This window comes from Trichosurus vulpecula, chromosome 3 (assembly GCF_011100635.1).
Source record: "Trichosurus vulpecula isolate mTriVul1 chromosome 3, mTriVul1.pri, whole genome shotgun sequence".
Classification (NCBI taxonomy): domain Eukaryota; kingdom Metazoa; phylum Chordata; class Mammalia; order Diprotodontia; family Phalangeridae; genus Trichosurus; species Trichosurus vulpecula.
In genome coordinates this window covers 380,075,771-380,098,449 of record NC_050575.1, presented here as the reverse complement: position 1 = coordinate 380,098,449, position 22,679 = coordinate 380,075,771, and the positions used below count along the sequence as shown (strand labels likewise).

The 22,679-nt window shown below is 45.5% G+C and overlaps 1 protein-coding gene across 2 annotated transcripts in view; it reads left to right on the top strand.

Annotated features, from left to right (window-relative positions):
- The window catches only part of RANBP10 (RAN binding protein 10), a 140,850-nt gene extending 121,770 nt beyond the window's left edge, over window positions 1–19,080 (top strand). Inside the window, exons 7-14 of one of the 2 annotated variants that reach the window (XM_036748810.1) lie at window positions 1,710–1,822; window positions 5,517–5,625; window positions 5,787–5,935; window positions 6,937–7,132; window positions 8,765–8,889; window positions 9,713–9,858; window positions 10,581–10,692; window positions 12,503–19,080. In XM_036748810.1, the coding sequence (XP_036604705.1) occupies window positions 1,710–1,822; window positions 5,517–5,625; window positions 5,787–5,935; window positions 6,937–7,132; window positions 8,765–8,889; window positions 9,713–9,858; window positions 10,581–10,692; window positions 12,503–12,633 (1,081 nt within the window). In that variant the 3' untranslated portion in view covers window positions 12,634–19,080. The remainder of the gene's footprint in view (window positions 1–1,709; window positions 1,823–5,516; window positions 5,626–5,786; window positions 5,936–6,936; window positions 7,133–8,764; window positions 8,890–9,712; window positions 9,859–10,580; window positions 10,693–12,502) is intronic. The other variant, XM_036748809.1, reaches the window with a different exon arrangement.
- Window positions 19,081–22,679: the final 3,599 nt, after the last annotated feature.

Below are 22,679 nucleotides of genomic sequence, written 5' to 3'. Positions count from 1 at the left end.
CACTAGGTTTCAGAGCTAGGATTCAGACTCAAGTCTGCTGAGTCAAGGTCCAGCTCTCTCTCTGCTGTGCCTCACTGGCTCCCTTCTTTCTGCTCCTTTATAGGGTTCGTGCTTTCGTCTTCATGCTGCCCTTTTCCACATGGCATTCCTTTAAATTCTTGAAATTATTCTATTTTACACACATTGGCATGAATAGAAAAGGCATACTGAGGTATATCCAAGTGCATTCATGGATATAAACATGTACATATGCATATTTGCACGTGCATGGGGCACATATGTAGGTCCTCTCTGACTTTTCACAGTCCCTCTGGAGGACTTGGGGATGTAGCTTCTTAATGAGTAGGCTTGGGAAGCTGTTCATCTCACCAAACTTTCTGTATATTTTTCTCTCCAGTAGGTTTAATGATTGGTTTTAGAAGATCTAATTTGACCTCTCCTCCCCCCACCTCTTACTCAGTGACAAGCAGAGTAGATGGTTTCTCAGATAGGGGCAGAGCCAGCATTTCTGAAGGCGTAATAGAGCTGAGTGAGGGTGTCTGCAAGAAATCAGCACAGCCAGCCTGGCCCATTATGGGGCAGTGAGAGGAAAGATTCTAGTATCTCCTGAAAACATGCTTGCACTGCAGGCTTTCTCAAGCTAAATTATATCGAGGCTGCTTCTCAGTGCTGTTTCAGGAAGTACGTAATAGAGAAATTAACTCTCTTTCTGTTTGCTGAGGTCCCTGAGGTCTCTTAAGGAAGCTATTCCTAGAGTGATTTCTTGACTTTGTAAGTGTGCCTGAGAAGATCACACTAATGAGTACCAGGCAGTGCATCCACCATGATTAGCCACCTGCTTCACCACAGACCGTGGCCGTCCTCTCCCTTCTGACTCCCATTGGAGTCAAATCCAGTGGTTTGATGGAGAATAGTCATAGTCATAGTGTTAAAACTAGAAGGAGCCTTAGAAGAAGGCAGCCGTAGGCCAAGGAGCCTTAAAGGTCATCTCACAGAGGAGGAGCCTGGCTTAGGAAGGTGAACGTCTTGCCCCAGGTCTCAGGGAACAAGAAGGAGACCCAGGGCTTTGTAGCCACTGCTTCCTTGGCTCACATTTGCACCTGTTCTAGTCCAGGGATTCTTCTTTTTTTGTGTCACATTTCTCTGGATGGCTGGTGAAGCCTAGGGACCCCATCTCAGAATACTGTTTTTAAATTCACAAAATAAAATGCACAGGATTATAAGGGAAACCAATTATATTGAAATACAGTTATCAAAAGTTTCTTTATAGGGTTCATGCTTTGGTCTTCATACTGCCCTTCTCCACATGGCATTCCTTTAAATTCTTGAAATTATTCTATTTTACACACATTGGCATGAATAGAAAAGGCATACAGAGGCATATGCTTGTTTTTAAGTTCTTGGAACCTGAGTCAGAAACTCCTGATCTAGTCCTACCTTCATTTTATAGATAACAAGAATGGGGCCCCTAGTAGCTGAGCCATAATTCGAACCCAGGTCTCCTGACTGCTAGCCCAGGGCTCTTTTCTTCTCCATGACCTGCATTAAAGTGCTTGGGTCCTTTTTCAATACAACAGTAAAAGCTGTATGTCGAGAATCTCCACCATGGGGAGTATTTGGGGGGAAGCTTGAATGAGGAGCGCTGTTCAAAAAGATGGTATTTTGCAAAGTTCCTTTTTTGAATGTCCCTATTTTTCTTTCTTTTTTAGCATGGTCTCTTCCTACCTGGTGCATCATGGATATTGTGCTACTGCCACAGCTTTTGCCCGTATGACAGAAACCACAATTCAGGAAGAACAGGCTTCCATCAAGAACAGACAAAGTAAGATCAAGACCCCTCCCTCAACCTCCCACCCTCCTCCCCACTTCTCTGTGTCCTTCCCACGTGAGACCTTCTTTATCTCCTCAGTGCTATCTCCTCCTGATGCTAGCCTTAGCCTATGTGGGAGCCTGTCAGAGCCCTGAAGCTCAAGCTTTGGACCTCCTCTTGTTGGGGTGTCTCTCCTGGATGGGCTTAGCCCAACAGCTCAAACCATCCCTTTTTCCTTACGATAGGATTTAAGACCAGGAGGCCTTTAGAGACCTTCCACTCCAGCCCAGCCATTTTCTTGAGCCATATCCTATGAGATTGATTCTTTTCTTGATGTGGTCAAAGCTCACTTTCTCCATTATATTCTGGCTGCTGATCTAGGACCCAGAGCCCTGGCAAGCTTGGATTCAGAGCCTTCTCTGTGGGTCCCATTGAACTTCATTGTCTCAGATCACTCTGAAATTGAGTCACCTATTTCCTTCTTAGATATCAACAGGGCCTGGCCCTTCTGTTCTCACTTCATCAAGCACAGCTGTTCATGTTGGTGTCTGAAGAAAAGACTGAAGGACTCAGGCCTGTCTAAAAACCTATTACTCAGTAGTCTTGAGAGAGGGCAGTGCCTTCCTGTATTTGACCTCCCTGCCTTCCATGGGGCCCAAGGAGGGTCTTGGCTGGCCAACCCTAAAAGACCCACCAACAGCTCAGTGTTGGCAGGGCCCTGCTCTTTCCTGGATCTCTAGTCATAATAAAATGTTAAAATTGTGGACAGTTGGTCTAGAGGATCAACCATAGGAAATGAATGTTGGAGAGAAAGACTGAAGAGTTCAGATGTGGCCCTGCAGATGTATTTTCTTCCTTTTCAGGTTCTTCCTGACAGAAGAAAGAAAGGAAAAAAGAGAAAATAGGGTGGGTGGGCAGTTGTCTCTATACTTGTTTCTGAACCTGTTGGTATTTGTGTATATATTTGTGTTTGTATCTCTCAGAAAAGCAAACACTCAGCCAGATGGGTAGTCCTAAACATGGGACCTGCACCTGAGAAAGACTGAACCAGAGATAGCTTCCAAGCAGGCAGATAAGAAATAGGGTCAAAAATGAAATGTAGCAGTGCAGAGACTGAGAAAATTAAAAGGGGAGCAGACACAACCCTCTCCACACCCTGAGACCTGGGGTCCTTAGGTCTATTTGATTCAAATAATCACAGGAGTGATTTGCATATCTCCAGTTCTCTTAAGATTTACAGAGTACTTCCCTCACAACCAATGCAGTAGGTAATGTGAGAATTCTGTTACCATTTCACAGTTGAGGAAGATGAAGTATGGGTGGCTAGTCTATAACCACACTTGTAGTGAGTGTCAGAACTGGGCTTCATAGAATCATGGCTCTGGAAGCAGGGGTATCTTGGGACTACTCTGTCTAGTTCTACCCTAGCATATGAGGAAACTAGAACCTAGTGAGGTGAATTGTGACTTCTGCACTTGGTAGCAGAGCCAAGATTGGAACCCAGGTGAAGTGGAGTCCTTTGTTCTGGCTCCCCCACTTTGCCCTTGGGTCCTGGGGAATCTCCCCATGATTGTTTCCTGATTTCCCAGAGTCTGGAGTCCCTTCAGCACAGTGAAAGTCCTCTTCAAGAACAGGTGCCAGAGCCTGCTTTCCTGCCTTTTGACTGAGACTTAGCTCCTAGTTTTCTCTTATCCCCCCTTAAAAATTCCTGAGTGCCCATTTGCAATGGAGAAAAGGCCAGAGGACAGGAACAGACAGGGTCAAAAGAGAAAACCCAAACTTGTAACAATCGCTTGAAAAAGTGCTTGATCTCAGGAAGTGCAGAGATGTCAATTAAAGCACCCTTGAGGTACCACTCCACCCCTCAAATGAGTAAAATAATGAAGAGCAGCCCAGCTGCTGGCCGGAGTTTTAGAGGAAACAGCTATTCTCATTCTTTGGGGCAGAATTATAAACTTGTCAGATCTTTTGGGAGTACAGTCTGGCAGTATATACTAGAAGATGCAAAAACAACCATGCCCTTAGAACCCATAATTCCATGCAGGAATGTACCCTGTAAGAATGACCAAAAACAAAAGAACACTATTTGTTGAAACATTGTGAAATTTCAACACTAGGAAAGCAGTCAAATTATGGTACAATAACTTAATGGATTAATCTAATGGCAGCTTAAGATCAGTAAGTTAGAAGACTACAAAAGAAATCTGGAAAGACCGTATGTGCGTGAAACAATGCTTTGTGGAAAAACAGCCCCAAAATCCAAATGCATTACAAATGTAAAGAGTAAAAGGGAATGAGACTTAGAGGGAGGGATGGAAAAGTTAGGGTATCTTAGGCATTGAAATGAATGAGTTTAACTGTAAAGAGTTACTATGCAATATTGAAACTTTTAAATTAAATTAAATATTAATTAAAATTAATTAAATTTAAATTAAATTAATTAAATTTTATATTGAAAGAAAAAAAGATTCCTTAGCCATTTGCAGAATGAGTGGGAATTCACAGCAAAATTCTACCTCTGTGAATTTGCTGGAGTCCCTTCTGGCTTCACAGGGTCTTCTTGCTCTCTGGATTACTGTGGCTCCCCCATGCTGCCCAGCTTTCTTCATGCTGCAGATCAGTGGGTCCAGATGGCACTGACATGTCATTGAACATCTTCTCACCAGAGCCTAAGCAAGCACTGTCTTTGGTGACCAGGAATCTCCCAAGCAGTATTCTCCCACCAGGCTCTTTCTCTTTCTAATTAATCTCCTCCTGTGAAGTCAAATCAGTGTTGGAAGAAGCACCAGATTTGCAGTCAGAAGACATGAGTTCAAAATCTGGCTCTCTGAGCGTCATAGGGGACAGAGCACTAGTCTTGGAGTCCGAAAGACCCAGGCTCTAACCCTGTCCTAGACACTTAACTGGCTGTGGGACCCTGCTCTCTGTGCCTCATCTTCCTCATCTGAGGAGGGAATTGGACTCAGTGGCCTCTGGGGTCCTCTCCTCCTCTGAACTGATGATCTTATGATGTACCTGTGGCCAAGTGATTTCCCTTCTGTCTCTTCCTGTGTGACCTGAGAAGCTTGTATTGGTGATGGCTAAGATCCCTGCCAGCTCTAAACCCTACAATCCTCTCTCACTCCTCTAGTCAGTAAACTTCCCTGATGCACCATTGAATGTTGAATAAAATAAGAAATCCTGATGCTGGCACACAGGACTTCAGACTTGACTCTGCACAGAGTCTACATTTCTGTGAGATGGGACCTTGCATCTCCTGGGGTTTGTCCTGTCCTGTGTTCTCGTTCTCTCTCTCTCTCTCTCTCTCTCTCTCTCTCTCTCTCTCTCTCTCTCTCTCTCTCGATATATATATATATAGTCTGTGCCTCTGCTTCTGCTACCTAGGTGAAAGTGTCTGTCCCTCCTCAGCTTTCATCTAATTTGCCCTCTATCTTTCCTTTACTTTTGGTCTCCCTTAGATCTTTATCATTTGGATCTGTGTCTCTTCCCTGTGTGTTAGATCATAAACTCCCCGAGAGCAGGGGCAGGATTTGTTCCATGCCTTTCTATCTCCAGTACCAAACATAAGTTCTTGCTCATTGCAGATTCTTTAATCAATGGTTGTTGAATGAGTTTCTTAAGCACTGAGAAGGGCTCAGTGGTCAGGGTATTGAAATGTGTTTCTCCTTTGCCATTGGAGTCCTGAGTGCTGTGCTCTTGCTTCTAGGAATACAAAAGCTTATGCTGGCAGGCCGAGTGGGAGAGGCCATCGAGGCCACCCAGCAGCTCTACCCTGGTCTCTTGGAGCACAACCCCAACCTGCTCTTCATGTTGAAGTAAGTTGGCAGCCCAGGTGATTGCCCCCATCAGCCTGTGTGGTCTGGGATTTCCGGCCCTCCTGTTGGCTGTAGCTCTGACAGATACTTATGGAACAAACCAAAGTATTCATTTAAAGCATTTTCCTTCTGCTCCTTTCCTGACTTCCCTGCCCTCCCAGGTGCCGGCAGTTTGTGGAGATGGTGAATGGAACTGACAGTGAAGTTCGTTGTTTCAGTGCACGAAGCCCTAAATCCCAAGACAGCTACCCAGGGTCTCCCAGCCTCAGCCCTAGACATGGACCCAGCAATTCCCATCTGCATAGCACTGGTAAGCCATGCTTTTTGATATCCATAGTAAAGAGCACAATGAAACATATGAAAGAATCTTTGTTCAGAAACTCTTGGCCCAGATTTGGACCTGATCCCTTTTTCAGTAGTATTGCTAACTCCAGCCAGACTCTACCACTCCATAGTTGTGAGACCCTGGGCAAACCCTGAACCTTGGTTTCCTTAGGGGGATAATGGGGATAATGACACATGCACTACCCACTTCACAGGATTGGTTTGAAAAAAATCTTTTCATAAATCCTGAAGCACTAGAGAAATCTGAACTGTTGCCATTCTTGCTGGGGTCCCTGATGGCTTGATGACTCACAGTATGATGTAGGAGGGCAGACGTTGAGTGTACAAGAGCACCTGGGTCGGGTACAGACGTTCAGCAGAGCATGGATACTCTTGGGGAGGTAGGAGAATAGGTTTGGAGAAGGGTTTGAAAAGAAGAGGCCAGTGAGAGGTGATGAAGCTAGTTTGCTCGCTGCTCCCTGGAGCAGCTTTTAGAAGAGGGAAGGGACTGCTGAATTCCTAAACCAGGGATGGAGCGAGAGGTATCTGCTTTACATGAGGTCTTGGCAGGGATGCTGCTGGACAGGAAATGTCCTGCGCAGCAGTGCTGTTACTGGGTTTATTGGAGCCCTAAACCTAGAAAAAAGTCTCTGTCCCACTGCCCGAGGTTTTCTTTCAGGGAAGATTCTACTAGGGAAGCCTCAGTCCCCAGGAGCACCTGGAGTGGAGACAACTTACCAACATATGTCCCAGAGTAAAACCCAAGTGTTGCTGTTCCAGTCTCTTGTGCCATGGCACTGAGGAAATCAATATTCAACAAGTTTTAGGACCCTGGCAAGGAGGTCTCTGGGGATTCTCTCTCTTCTGTAGCTCTTTCTGGGCCCATGCTTCCATGCCAGCAGGGAGGGGAATCACTCGGTTGCATGGCCACGTCTTCTGCCAGATGCCACCCATCCAGCCTTTTGACTCTGTTCTCTTGGCTTTCAGGAGCAGAAAGCCCCAGCTGTAGCAACGGGGTCACATCTACCAAAAGCAAACAGAGTCACAGTAAATACCCAGCCCTGAGCTCCTCATCATCGTCGTCATCCTCCTCCTCCCCTTCGTCAGTCAACTACTCTGAGTCCAACTCCACAGACTCCACCAAATCCCAGCAGCACAGTAGTACAAGTAACCAAGAGACCAGGTACCATGCTTCCCTTCTTTGTTCTTGGGGCAGGCCACGGCACAGAAGCAGTGCCCACTCCAAGGGCCTTGCCCCTGGCATTGCCATACTTTGACTAACTACCTAACACTGTCTTCCTCGTTTCCCCTCATCCCCACCATCCCTGCACAGTCAGTCCACCTCCCTCTAGTAGTGATCAGAGCCTAAGCTTGACCCCAGGAACCCTGAGCCCTTAGGTCAGCTTTGTTGATGTTTTCCTCTCTCCCAGACAAGGCTCTGTCTCAGGCCAATTACCTCCAGGCCCCAGGATTTTTCACACCCATGGGACCATGGGGAGCAGCAGGCTCTCTTATTCCTTTTTGCTGTCTCCACTACCCAGCATACACTGTTGACAATTCTGTTATATGATGGAGGAGAATGTTCCTTGTAGCTTGTAGGGCATTTCTGAGTTCCAGTTCTGCTGAAAGGGATGGGACTTTTATGATAACCAAACACTCAAGAACTCCATTCACTTGAGACCACTGCCTGGCTGGGCTAGACTTGAGCTAGAGGTGGGGAGAGTACAGTTTCCAGGCAGTTCCTTGGGTTCAGTGGCCTGTGAATGAGGCTGTGGAGTAGAATTTGTCTTTATTAACAAACAAGGAAACTTCATTGCCAACTGAGCCCTCTGTAAGGCCTAGCCCCTTGTTCAGGGCAGGTACTAATATGAAGGAAGTGCTCTAGTCATTATGATGCTGGAACTGGTGTCTCTCCACTCGCCCATCAGAGACTCAAGGTTTCTCCTCCTGGTTAAGCCTTCTCTCCCTGCTGTTGTCAAGGTGGCCATTTCCACCAAAGCTGATTAAGGCCCTGAGGTCCACCTGGAGTAGCCAGAGGGCTGGGGAAGACCTCTTTTGGGGTCCTGTATGATTCAGCTTAAGAGGAATTCCAGTTTCATGGTTCAGTGGATGGAGAGTCAGGGAGGAAAGCACACTTAAGGAAAGAGGAGGGAATCTGAAAGTGGTCGTTCTAAGGGGGTGGAGAGAAAAGCTGCAATTAGGTGCCAGCTTTGAAGGATGTCAGAGGGAGTTAGGGTTTCGTGAAAAGAACACTGACTTTGGAATCACAAAGACCTGATAACCTGATACTCACTGCACTATTTAATATCTTTCTAACCTTCTCCTTTATGCCCTATTTCCTCCTTGGCAAATATGAAGGCGTTTGACTAGGTGATCTCAAAAGATCCCTTCTACCTCTAAATCAAATGATTCTGTAGGCCTCTGGTTATAGAAGGAAGATTAGCCATTGGTTAATGTGAGGGTGGGGATGGAAGGAGAGAAGAGAGAATTGGGAGAGCAGAGTGATAGGAGATGGAAAAGTCAGGCCACAGCCCATCATGGCATACTGGGCAGATAGTAGGTGCTCACCAAACACATGTTGGTTTGAATTGAAATTAAAGTGATAGGCAGAGATGACTGTTCGACCTTGCAATTGAAGACTCCCTGGAAAGCCACTTGAATTTCCCCAGCAGCACAGGGCTAGGCTTTGGGAAGGCAGGAATCCCAAGCTTGAGCTCTTGTCTCCTGCCTGGTGGAATGGAGAGCTCCAGCCAGATCCAAGCGTCTTTTCTTCCTGACCTCTCTTAGCCAACACTCTCTCCTCCCTCTTTCTCAGTGACAGCGAGATGGAGATGGAAGCAGAACATTATCCCAATGGAGTGCCAGAGAGCTCATCCACCCGGATCATGAATGGTGCCTACAAACATGAAGACATCCTGCAGACAGATGAATCTAGTGTGGGTAAGGGCCTTCCCAGGAGGGCAGCAGCCTGTCCCCTCTCTATGACTAGCCCAGAAATAAACTCTAGGGATATGGCTTTCACCATGTGATTCTCAGCCTATGGTGTTGGGGACTGAAGCCCTGAGAACAGCTGTAGCTGGGCTTGAACAAGTGACGTCTGGTGGGAATTTAAGAAGCCCACTGGTGTACCCTTGGCCCAGTCTTCTTTAACAGTGCAGGTGCATGTCAGATTACTTACCATCTCAGGGAGGAGAGAGGAGAGAATTTAGAACTGAAGATTTTTAAAAATGAATGTTAAAAATCGTTTTTCGTGTAATTGAGGGGGAAAATACTAAAAAAAAAAACAGTGCAGGGGGCTGACTCCCTGTATTCCTCCCAGGGAAATTGTACACTGGAGTATTTCAAGAGCTGAATGAACGTCTAGATTTATTTTCAGGCCTAGCATGTCATTTGGGGCTTGAGTGAGATCCCAGTTTAGTAGTCAGAGAATGCAGAATATGTCTGACAGAGAACATGCTAAGTCAAAATAGAGCTTGTTGGATCTAAGGTGGTCTTCCCAAGACTGCCAGCTGGCTTCTCCAACTTCCTGAAGCGTGGCCATGTAGATAGACCCAACCACCAATCATCCAGAAGCAGCCTTAGCCTTAGGTCACCCAGGGGCCCCCATATCACACAGCTGTCACCTCTGTTGGCTTCAGCCAAGACTGCCTCCATCTTTCCTTTAAAGCCTTGTGATGGGAAAACATTGTTCTAGGCAACCCCTGGGATTCCTACTAGCCTGTTCTTAATGTATATTTTATGTCTCCTCTCCCCCTCGGCACAGAAGATGGGCGTCCTCGGCGACAGCTCTGTGGAGGCAACCAGGCTGCCACAGAGAGAATTATCTTGTTTGGCCGGGAGCTACAGACCCTCAGTGAACAGCTGTGCCGAGAGTATGGCAAGAATCTGGCCCATAAAGAGATGCTGCAGGTAACTCCAGGATGGCCTTGGGACCTGAGGGCTAGGGGACTGGGCAGCACTTAGATCTGATGTTCTACCCTCATCTGTCCCCGAAGCCTGTAGGAAATCTAGTGTCCCAGTGAACAGACCCTGGCCAAGGGTGAGAAAAACTTGAGAGCAGGAGCATAGAGACCTTTGGTCACATGGTAGAGCCAGGCCCCAGCCCTGAGTTAAGTGGGTGACAGGATTGGCTTGGTAGACAGAGTTTCCAGTAGGACTGATTTGGTAGCCTCCATGGGGGGAGGGGACTTCTGTGCCTGAGGGAGAGAAGGGGCAGCAGCAGTTTGTTATGTCGGGAGTAACCCCTTTAGGGGATGCGAGGATCCTACTTCATGTTTCAGCCCCAACAAAACAGTCACCTCCTCTGCAGTTCAGCTCCAGAAACTCCCGCTGCAGGAGAAGCCCCTGAGCTCCTTTCCAGCTGCTGCCCGGGGCTCCAGGAATAAGGCCAGGCCAGCAGACTCAGGGGGTTGGGCTGGGAGCCTTCACGAAGAGGACAGCTTTTTACTCTGCCTGAAGGGGAGCTCCTTGGAGACGGGGAGGAAAGCAGGTCTGTTGGAGCTTGTAGGCTCGGCCTCAGCGCTCCCCAGCACTCCAGCTGAGGAGGTGGAGGGGGGCTTGGGGAGGGGAGGGCCTTACAGGAAGGGCCCCTCCTTTCTCACCACTTCTTCCATCTGCTTTCTTCCATCCAGGATGCATTCAGCTTATTAGCATACTCCGACCCTTGGAACTGCCCTGTTGGTCAGCAGCTAGACCCTATCCAGAGGGAGCCTGTGTGTGCAGCTCTCAATAGTGCTATTTTAGGTAGGAAAAGAGCCCCCAGGCGAGATTCTGCTGTTCTCATCCCTGGGAGTCCGGGAGTCCGAGCTCCCCAACCTCCTCAGGGAGCTTTCACTGCCCCAGTCTTAGAACCTGGGCAAGATGATGTAAGGAAACTTTCCTCCCTCCTCTCTTGACTCTGATCAAAGATAAGGTTTGGTGTCTTTTAAAGGGGGTTTATGTTGGGCTCAGACCTACTGGGGACTTAAAGAGATCACACAGGATTTTTGGCTGCCTGCAGGCCATATACTAGGCACTGGAGGGCCTATTAGGCATCAGGAGGGATGTGGTTCCCTGCTCTTAAGGAGTTCACTCTTTAGTATCTACCGAATCGGGAATGGAGAGACCCAGTAGATCCATGCTGGTGGGGAAGGTCTCTTCCAGCATCTCTCTCACCCCTCCTTTAAGCCACCTTCACCCATGCACTGCTTTGATTGCCTCAAGGCTCCTGCCCGACTTCCTCCCTTTAGAGACATTTAGGCCTGGGGACTCCCTTTTCCTTCTGGAGGATCAGTCGACCCTAGTCTTTATTATGCCCCTTCTGGAATAGTCAGGTCACTGATTCTGTCCCAATTCTACCAAGGTTTGTTCCATGGACTAGTCCCTAATCCCACCCATGGACTGAATCCCAATTCCTCCTCAACCCTAACACCAGACTGACTCTAACCTTGGTCATAGATGGACCCATAATTTTGAATGAACTGAGCTTCAGCCTTGGTCACAGACTGGGCCCCTGCCCCTGGCCACAAACTGACCTTTGGGTCTGTTCCCTAACCCAAGTCACAAAGACCCTCAACTCTGACCTCAGACTAACTCCCCACTCTGACAATAGATTTGTGCCTCACCCTAGACATAGACCTTAATGCTCTGGACTGAATCCTAACCTAAGACTGACTCTCTAACTGTGGTCATAGATTGAACCATGACCTTGGCCACAGACTGACCCTTTCTCCAACCCTATTTATAGATGGAGTGTTTTAACCATCACCACAGATTGCAACCTTTACCCTAGTCTCAGACTGTATCTAACCCTGGACACAGATTGAGCCCCCTAACCTGGACACAGCCTGACATCCTCTTCCTCCATCTGTGACACCAAAATAATCATCTAACTTTTGCTGTAGTTTGAGTCTTAACTCTGAGCTGTAATTGACCTGTGTAACCCTAGCCTAATACCCTAGGCCTGGCCATGAATTGATGCCTTCATGCTGCTCATGGTCTGACCCTTTTCTCCCTAGCCCCACTCTGATTTCCTAACTCTAATTAGAAACTGTGTTAACCTTAACCCTCAATCTAGATTGGCCTCTGACCCCATCCACAGACCAGGGCCCTAACTTTGATCCCAGACTGACCCCTTTCACCCCAACCTTAACCCAACTCTGTGATCCTGACCACAGACTAACCCTAACTTAGATTACAAACTGATCTTTAATAATAGTCATGCTAAGCTTAGCCATGTAGGGATTCCAGTCAAGGCCACACTGACCAGCCCCCTGACCCTTGCCATAGGCTACATTCCTCTCACGGAGCTCTTACAAGTATGTGCCTTTGGTCACGAAGAGGATTGGACAAGAGGTTGCACATAGCCTCTCCTCCTGACCCCAAATCAGGTTCTTTGGGGCATTTTTCTGTGCTCTGGGTTTCCTTTACACACTTTGCTATATGGGAACCAAACCTAAACATTAAGCACCCAGTTCTCCCAAATCTGACTGTGGGGTATATGCTGCCCTTCTGCAGTGATGCTGAGAGCTGAGGCCTTTGAGAGAATAACCTGGTCTTCTCTTTTTCCCTGCAGAATCTCAGAACCTGCCAAAGCAGCCCCCACTGATGCTCGCCTTGGGCCAAGCATCCGAGTGTCTTCGGCTTATGGCCCGAGTTGGCCTAGGCTCCTGTTCATTTGCCAGAGTTGATGACTATTTGCACTAGCCACCTGAGTAAGAGGGGAGCACCATCCCACCAAGCTGCCCCAGCCTGGCCCCTGGGCTCTACCTGGCCTTCTCCATGCTGCCCCTTCTCACCCTGGGCTAGCCCAAGTACTCAGGGCTAGCCTTCTCCTCTCAATATCATCATGGCCCCTTCTCACACATCTGTCTCAGAGACCTGAAAGCTGCTGGCAGAGTTAGATCTTCCCTTCTCTCTCTCTCTCTCTCTCTCCCCCCCCCCTCTCCCTCTCCCTCTCTCCCCCTCCCCCCTCCTTTTCCATCCCCTTTCTCCATCCTTCTCTCAGCCTCCCCTTGACTCTTCCATCATGTGCAGCAACAGCAGGGACAACATACACAGTATTTGGCTGGTTACCCTAATGTAGCGCCTTCCACTCTTAGGGGACATTGTTGGGGGGAGGCAGAGGGAGTTGGTTGCTTTTGATTTTTTATCTATATTTTTTCTGACTGAGCCACCAGTATTTATCTCTGGAGAGTTTGTGCTGAGCTGGTTTCTGCTAATTTAGTGATGATAAAGCTCATCCAAGTTGGTGATAGCTTATTATTTTCTTAAGTAAAAAAAATGAGATTATATATAAATATATATATATATAAACAAACACAGTATTTATCGTAGTGCTAGTTGTCTGGACACTTTGGGGAGAGGCAGTCCAGACAGTGTATGCTTTTAGGGGGAGGGGGAGGTCCCACTCACTAAAAAGAAACCATCTCTGTCACCCCAACCAAGTTGTTCATTTCTTTCTACCATGTCCCCAGCTGAACTTCCAAACCATAAAGTCAGTTGAAGAAAACACAGTAGGAGCTTTGTTGTGTTGGATGTGGCCAGAGTTAGGGAAGAAGAGAGCAGAAGCCAAGGGAGGTTGGTCATCAGATCATGCAGTTCAGAGTGAGCCAGGGACTTTTGCAGTTTCTGTTCCAACACCCTCATTTTACAGATGAGGAAACTGTCTCTGAACGAGAATGGCACCTGCCTGAAGTCACATAATAAGTAGCAGATCCAAGACTAACCTTGGTCTTCTGGCTGTAAGTCTAAGCTGCCCTGTCCACCATAATAGGTCACCTCCCTGAAAGTGTGAGAGTGAGAATGTCTTCGAGAGGGGCCCAGGAACAGTCCTTCGGCTCAGGCAGAGACAGCTGGGTAGAACTGGGCCCTGGACACTGGAGATGTCCGAGTTTGATCGTTGAGGCCAATGAGACCCTCTTTATCAGCATGTGGGTAAGGGGTAGAAACTTAGAGAAGTAGACCTTTTCTGAGAAAGTGCTCACAGCTGTCTGGGACATTGATGTTCTGGTGCCAGGCCCAGGCTTCAAAGCAGTGCTGGTTCATAGAACGATGAATTGTAGTCTTAATTCCATCTTTTCAAGGGGCAGCAGCCATCTTGGTCAGTGGTTGGTTTGCTTTTTTTTTTTTTAAGTGTTTACTTTGAAGTCTTGAAATTTTTTTTAATGGTTATTCTTGGCAAAATGAGACTTTGAGGAACATGGCCCTTTTTGCAGAACTATCATCTGGTCTATATGAAGTGGAGTCACTGAATTTTGGGGGAGTGTGGATGTCATGTTCAGGAGTTTAGCACAGCCTTTATTCTGCTGGAGAGGCCAATAGTAAGTAGTCCAGAAGATTCCCACTTGTAGGGATAATCTTCAGCCTTTGATTCCAGGAGTTTAGAGCATACCTGCCCCTGAAGTTTGTGTCCAGTCAGCAGAAGGTTTGTCTGCATTTAAAACGGTGAAAGAAAAGAAAAAAGGTTCTTCTTACTGAGCTCCTGATGCCCTGAGACATGAGCTGGCTATGTGCCGAGGCTGCTCCAGGAAGACTAGAGGTGATGATTTTTAGGTGAAAGAGACCTTTCCACTTCTTAGACAAGGGAAGAAAACTGCTTAGAAAGGGGACGTTATTTGTCCAAGTTCTGTTGCCTTCGTGAATGAGAGTTTTCTCCTAGGTTGGGAGGGTCAGCAGTTCAGCATCAGGAATTAGGTGTTTCAGGCCCAGAGAAGAGGGGCTCCTGGATGGAGAGGAGGATGACCACATTCTCAGGCATAAGAACCTATGGAATTATCTCTTGTATGGGTTTCCTGGAAGCCAGCTGCAGTGGCTCTGCCACCTGGGCTACCAGTGTCAGGTTTTGGGATTTACCCCTCCTCCCACTCCTTGTAGTGCTCCCTTGAGCAGATCCTTGGGCCTGAGTATGCTCAAGTTCTGGGGCTCCCCCCTCTCCGTCTCAGAGTGTTCTCCCTGGAAAGACTGTCAGCATGCTTCCGGGGCACTAGGCTTTCAGTCCTGGCCCCCTTTCTAACCATCCTCCTTAGAACAGAAGCGGCTGTTCCCATCTATGCTGCAATTTCCTTTCTCATCTCTAGCTCTGCCATGGTCTTCTGGTGAACTCTGTGATCTTTTGGTGAGGGCTCTGAACAGGATCAGATTGGCTGATCATCCTAGTATAGATGTAGAAGTCATCTAGTCCATCCCCTCAAGCTAGTAGTAAGTAGCTGAGCCAGGGTTTGAGACCAGGTTCTATGATTCCAGATCTAGGATTCTTTCTGCTGGGCCCCAGTTGGATAAAGACAGGCAGTGTCTTTAAGGAAAGAGCTCTGAATTTGGAGTCAGAGAAACTGAGTTCTCTACTGTTTACCACCTAGGAAACCATAGACAAGTCACCTGTCTTCTCTGGGACTCAGTTTTTTCATCTGTAAAATGAAAAAATTGAACTAAATGATCTCTAAGGTACCTCCCAGATCTAAAGTCTCTGATTCTATGAGAATATGAATTATGATTTTTTTAATTTAGTAGTGACTAGCAAAAGTGGGTAGGAATTACTAGCTAACAGAGAAGGAAGACTTCTCATACCCCTCTGGGTTGTCCTGATGAGTGTGGTTGTCTATACATTCCCAGCTCTAGTACCATCTTCTCATTCATTTCTGAGGTAAAAGCCATCATAAGTTCAAGGTTACCCCAATTCTCAGAGCCAGATTACTCTGCTGATTTCAGTTTCTCTTCAGTCTTTGGAATTTATGGTAAACATCTGAATGTCCAAAATGGGATTGGGGCTCCCCTGGGTCCCTCTTGTAGCCTTTAACAGGCAATACTGAGTTGAGTGGGAATCTGTTTTGAGTGCTTGAAGACAGCAGCAGAAACATTTTCTAGAAACTACTTAAGATTCACCAGCTTAGTATTAACTAGGTTTGTCTCTTGCTCATCACAAATTCTGTAAATTGGAAATGCAGATGCCCCCTAAGCATCAGGTTGACATGTGAACCAAGGAAGGAGAGGAAAAGAGAGCAACTTCAACATCTGTCAGTAAGATCCATTCTGGAGTCTTACATTTTAGGCCCAGAAACACTTCTGGAGATTTGTGGAGAAGCATAAGAGAGGGAGGTGGGGAATTACCCGTGCTTTTGTCTCTTTAGGGTGAGGGAGACAGTGATGTGGAGGTGAGAGCAGAGAGCCAGCATGAATGGGGGTTGTCTAAATGAATGGAAGAAATGATATTCAGGGCATAGAGTCCAGGAAATCCAGCCTGCCTTCCACTATGGCCTCAGTCCTGGGCTCAGCCCAAAGAGCCAGTGAGCCCTAGAGGATGGCGTTAGGGAGGAAGAGGAATTAGCTTCCCCAGCTTATGTAGGAAAAAGTTTAGGCCCCAAGAAGCTTAGATATAGCCAATCACCTAGTAATAGGGTTAGAATTCAAACATGGAATCCCTTATTCTAGGCTACCAAGAACTAGGACTAGGAGAACATTCTATAGTATTCTTCATGTAACAGGTATTGGGTTTAATTCCTAGACTCCATAAAGATCATCTAATCTAGTTCTCTAATTTTTCAGTTGAAACCCAAGTCCCTGATAGATGATTTGACCAAAGTCTAGGTGGCAGATCTGAGATCTGAACCTTGGCCTCCTGACCCTTGTCCAGTGCTTTTTTTTTTTTTTTTTTTTTTTGCTGTACCATACTACCTCCCAATGTAATTGAATTTTCCAAGTGAGAGACACCCTCCTGAGACAGAATGTAGGCTCTGGTGGCCAGTGTCTAGTGGTTTGGGAACCAAGAAACACTGATCTGCTAATAATAATTGACAATGAAAAAAATGGAGAAATTGTCACTCACTCTCAGTTGTCCCTCAAAAGATTGTCTTTTTATGATAGTGCTGGTCATTTCCTCCTTGTTTGAGGAAACCCTCAGGAGGTCAGAATAGTTCTGGAACCACCTAGGAGCATCAGGCCTCTTCCAGAGCAGATTAAGAGAGGCCCAAACCTGATAGGTCCTCACAGCTCTAAAGGTAGGCCGAGATTTTTTTTTAACCTTTTTTGCCCCCTCCCACCTTTTTTTTAAAGAGTAAGAATGATAGCATAACTGGAGGAGGGAGAAAAAGGAAGGAGAAGTCATTTTTTCAGTGCCTTGATGTCTCAAATGGACATCAGGGAGGGCAGGCCACACTACCTCCTCCCCCCAGGGACTTTTCCATGCCCACATGTCTATCTGGTGGAAACAACTTTGCTTTTTGAAAGTCAGCAGTGTCTGACCTTCAGTACCCAAGAGTTGAGGATGCTGAGCTGCTTTTTTCATTGGGCATCAGCTGGGTTTAGGATGTAGAGCAAGTTCTTAGAGCTAGAAAGGAGCTCAGAAATCATCCAGAGCCTGCCCTTTCACTGAAGACCTTGAAACCCAACGACACACAGTTTGTGATGAGCAAAGCCTGGGGGGCTGGGATGCAGGCTCACTCCTAGGCCATTCCTCTTTCTACTCTCCCTTGGTACCAGTAGTGAGACCATACCACAAAGCTATAGCTGGAAGGAGAGGGAGGCATGCCTTGCAGGTATCAAGATGCCACAGATGGGCAAGGCCCTGAGTCAGGTGAATGGCCGGATTTTGACATTTGGTGGAAAAGGCTATCCCGAAAGTCAGTGAAGGTCCCAAGAGAGCTAGCATAGCGGGAGTGCTGAGAGGGAGAAGGGGATCATTCTCCATTGGCCACTCCCTATACAAGGTTTCCTCTTTGTTTTCTGTGCCTTATCTGAATATTTCAACTGACTCCAAGTTGTTTACATTTCTTGTCCTTCCCCAGGGAGGGGGCACTTTCAGTCCCAAGTGGATCATCTGCACCTCTTGAAATCTGTAGGTAACCAGCATCAAGGTCCTATGGGCCCTCTGTCTTCAGGGGGAATTTCCCATGCCATCTCTGACCATCTCCAGGGGACTCAAGCTGCAGAAGGTCACAGAGCTCTTGAATACCAAGGTTAAATCAGGTTTTCTGTGAATCCTCACAGAGCTGCTAAAGGGAGATCCAAACCCTTCCCCTCCAGGAAGGTAAAATAAGAGGCAGGCCCCTTCCTTCATTTCTTCCAGGCTTTCCTCACCTTACCTGTGGTGCTGAAGAGTGTTTTCACATCAGAGGTGTGGTTGGGAAGGTCATTGCTAGGAGAGGCATCTCTGTTACTTGCCAGCTGGGTGCTCTCTGGGACAACCATCAACTGAGAGACCTTTTCTCTGACCTTGCAGTGCCATGATCTACAGGAAACAAACATCCATGCAGATTCACAGAAACCAGCTCACAGGCCCAGGCTCTCCCTAGCTTCTGCTGTGTTGACCCTTTCAGTCCCAGCTCCCTGGGGTTCCTGGAAATGGGGCCAAAGGTTCTGAGTTTGGAGTGGTATAAGGATAGGAAGCAGGGAGTGGTTCTCCAGAATAGCAGGAAGCGAACCCTGGGGGTATTCCCTTTACCCCATCCTCTCTTTTGGAAGCTGTAGCTTTCTTTCTGTGGATGGGGGAAGCAAATTCAAGAGCCCTTCATCCACTCTACCCCCAGCCATGCCCGTTGGTCTCTGATGGACATATCTTCCAGATCCTCCAATGGGTTGGGTGTGTTTGGTTGTGCATGCTGTTCTGGGGATGGGGAATTCCCTTGTCCTCTCCCTTGGAGATGGAGGAAGAGCGCAGAGTCTGCTGATCTTGGGACACTGACACTCCTGGGTCAAGCACAAAGTAAGACGGAAACTATTAAAATGGAGAGTTTCTTTTGGACACTCAAAACTCAGGTATGAAAAGCTACATCTCAGCATGAAACCAGAGAAAAATGTGTCGTTTGCCAGCACCATCACCAGGACATCTGACAGCCCCTGCTCGCTCCTGATTGACACAGCGATGGCTACTCCTACCCTCAGCTTTCCAGGCCTCCTCCTCATTAAAAAGAGTTTTTCCTCTTTGTGAGTAACTTCACCAAAATGGACGTGATCAGAGTTGTGCACACTGGGTCTGCCTCTGCTTTGTATTTGTGAGTTGAGTTACCTGGCACTAGCATGAAGCCTTGAAGAAGGGGTGGGAGGAGGGAGGGGGGGACATTTTAACTAAGGAAAAAAAAAACTATTCAAATGTACTCAAGATACGATAAAGATGAAACTTTCTGTTGTATTTTGACAGAATTATTTTTATTAAAATATACATCCATGTGTAACTACGCGTGTCAGCCTCCGCTCTTGTTGGTCTTCGCTGGGTCGGTCATTTCTCAACGGAACCATTTGAGCCTCAGGCCTTATTTCCCTTCCCCCCAACCCCTCTTTGCTGACCCTTTGCCCTTCCCAGCTCCTCCTATTACAGAGAGAAATAATCCCTTCCTCCCTCCCCTCAGTCCCAAAGGAGCTTTCTAGATGTAGGTCCTTCTCCTTTAAAGACACCCCACCAGTGACCTGCAGAAGGGGAGGATTCTCCAGGACAGTAGCAACATGAAGGAGCTGGGGCTGTGAGAACTGGACTTGTTTGCAAATCATCTACCGGGATTTCACAGTTTAAAAAACAAAAAGGCTCTCAGATTACAGATCTTGAACTATATTATAACACAGCCATCATCAAAACCATTTGGTAGAAGCTCAATGGAACATACTAGATGAGGAAGAATCAGAAATAACTTAACTTCCCAGCCAGTGTTTGAGAAACCTGAAAACATGAATTATGTAGGAAAGAACTCCATTTGACCAAAACCTCCTAGGAAAATGAAAAGCCATCTGACAGATTTAGACCAATGTGTCATATAGTATTCCTCAATAAATTCAAAATGGATACATGACATGAATAGTAAAGGTCATAACCACGAAAAAAAGTTACACATCTTTCGTAGCTGTAGGTGGGAGGACATCTTAACCAAAAAAAGAAAAGAGGTCATTTCAAAAATAAGATATGACTTTGATTATGTAAAATTGAAAAGCTTTTGCATGAATGCAAATAAAGGATACGAATGGAAGTGACTTACTGGTTAAATTCCACAACTTTGTATCAAGTATTTCTGAAGGATCTATTAGCCAAAATATGTGGGCAGCCAACAAATAGATCCTCCCCTCTCCCCCACAGGTAAGTGGTCAAAGGATAGAAATAAACATTTCTCAAAAGAAATGTAAATTATTAGCAACCATATGAAAGAATGCTCTATTATCTCTAGTAATAACAGAAATACAAACCAAAACAACACTGAAGCTTCACTTCACCCCTAACAAATTGGCAAATGTGATGAAAGGTGGGAAAAGTCGGTGCTGGAACAACTATGTAAAGACAAGCAGACGGGCCCACTAATGCGTTGTTGGTGAAGCTGTGATTTCAGTACCAGTCTGCCTCAAATGACATCACCATTTGAAGTACTGCCAGTGTGTGAATTTCTGCTCATGACGAGGACAGTGATGAACAAGCCCATGTGTGGGATTGGACCTCATTTCCAAAGCAGAAGAAACACTAGTACTAACTCTATATCCTGGTTAAAAAAAAAAAAAAAAAAGAAAGGGCTAAAATGCTCATACCTCTAGACCCAGATTCCACTGCTAGCCCTGCCCTTTTGTGCCAAAATACTCTTAGCAGTACTTCTTGTGGTAGCAAATAATTGCCAACAGTGTAGGTGCCCGTCATCATTTGGGGAATAGCTAAACATGGTCAATGTATGGAATGAGGTATTACTAAGTAAGCCAAAGGAACCCGTAAATGAAGATTTCAGAGAATCATGTGAAGAAATGAACTGAAGCAGAGTGAAGATAAAGAATACCAGGAAAATTGATGTAATGACTACAATATAAATAGAACAGAAAAAAAAGAAACAACCTGAAAAATGTGATCATGACGACCAAGCTTGGCCTCAAAAAAAAAAAAAGGCACCTTCCTTTCTTAGCAGAGATGGGAGACAATGTGTGTAGAATAAGGGTCAGCAAACTTCTGTAAAGGGCCAGATAGTAAACATTTTAGGTTTTTTCAGCCAAGAAGCAAAATCAAAGACAGTTTGTAAGTACTTCTATAACAGGATAAAACGAATTTCTGTGATTTTTTTTTTTTTTTACCAAATTTAAAATAGAATAATTGAGTACAGGTTTTTTGTAATACAGGTCTACAAATAAGAATGAAATTCTTTTTTTTTGGGATAACTTCACTTAGGGGTTCAAACTGTTCTTTTATCAAATGTTAATATTTAATCTGGAATGAAATTTTGTATATTTCATCCTAAAAATGCCTTTTCTCACAGACAAGTACTGTCAAATACTGATATCAATCCACAAGCAGATGATTTCAATTGAGCACATTAACCAATTCAAAAGCATTTATATAGAATTCTATTTTCTTCTTTTGATAGTTGCAGATTATTGAAGGGGTGGGAGGTTGAAGGTTAAAAGTCCCTTAATTGCACAATCAAATGGATTTTGAAATATAGAAATTTCTTTTGCACTGATATCAAGGTCTAAAAAATGCTATTGGAACTGTAGTTTGAGCTCAGAAAATATATGCACTAAAAATTTGTATGGAAATGGAGATATCTAATTTTTGGCATTACTAGAAATGTATAAAGCACCTTGATATTACTTCGGATTCAAACAACATTAGTTGTTATCGAATTGACTTTACCACAGTATAAGTTTCACATATAAGTGCTGGCTTGCCTTTCAATTTTAGGTTGAATTCATTAAGAAACATAAACTGCAGCAAAAGCTAGTTTCCAAAGCCATCCAGTGTTCTTTAATTTCAGTCTTGGCCCCGAGCTCAAAAAATTGTAATAAAACTTTTTTTTTCCACTCTTCATCGCTATTTTTGATCAAGGGGTATGCACTGGTGTTAAAAAAAGAAATGAAATGTTGAATCACAGCAATACACCTGGCACCAGAAACTCTGTCAAGCTCATTGATTTGCACTGAGCAGCAGTGCAAAGCTATGAGAGTGCCATGCTCTGTCATGGACAGTACATAACTGAATGAGCTTGGCCGTGTTCCAATAAAACTATTTAAAAATATAAAACCATCCTTAGCTCAAGGGCGGTACAAAAACAGAGTGCTCTGCAGGCCATAGTTTGCCAACCCCTGGTATAGAACTTTGCATATCCTGTCAGTCTTAGTTGATAATGTGGTTAGTTTTTTGCAAGTCTACTTTCTTTTTTTTAATTCTTTGTTACAAAAGATGGTTTGTTGTGCGAGGAAGGAAGGATATATTTAGAAATCAAAGTGATGTGAAAAGCAATAAAAATTAAGTACTATATCTCCTAAAAATAGTACTAGTATCTTGTAACCGTTTCTAATTGGATTTTGAGGTGTTTTCTTGAAAATGTATCATTATTGTAACTTTTATAAAAAAATCTTTACAGGCTTTGCTCCCACCCCCTTTAAGATAGCAGTAGCTTCTGCCAAGATCATTCTCAGAATGACAGTTGACATTGGCACTGGGTAAGGCTGCCCACCATGAGATAATTCTTGCCTCCCATGGTTACTGAGTGTGGATCATGCTTAGGTTCTGTATAAGCAACTGCCCAGCATGGAGGCTCTAATGAGGATAACAACCACCTATGTATCTATTGCCAATGATTGGATCAAATGTGTCAAAGTTTGGTCAAGCTGTCCAAAAAACTAATCATGAGTTCAAAGAGATTGACCGTAAGTTCTGTCACTAGTACCTTGGCAAAGCCATGCCTTCAAAGCGAGATCCAAGGTGACACTTAGATAATAAGATACATCAGAAGCAAGGATTCTTACCACTTGTATAAGCAAGAACAAGCCAGCCTCAAAATGCCCTACAGAAAATGCCTGCT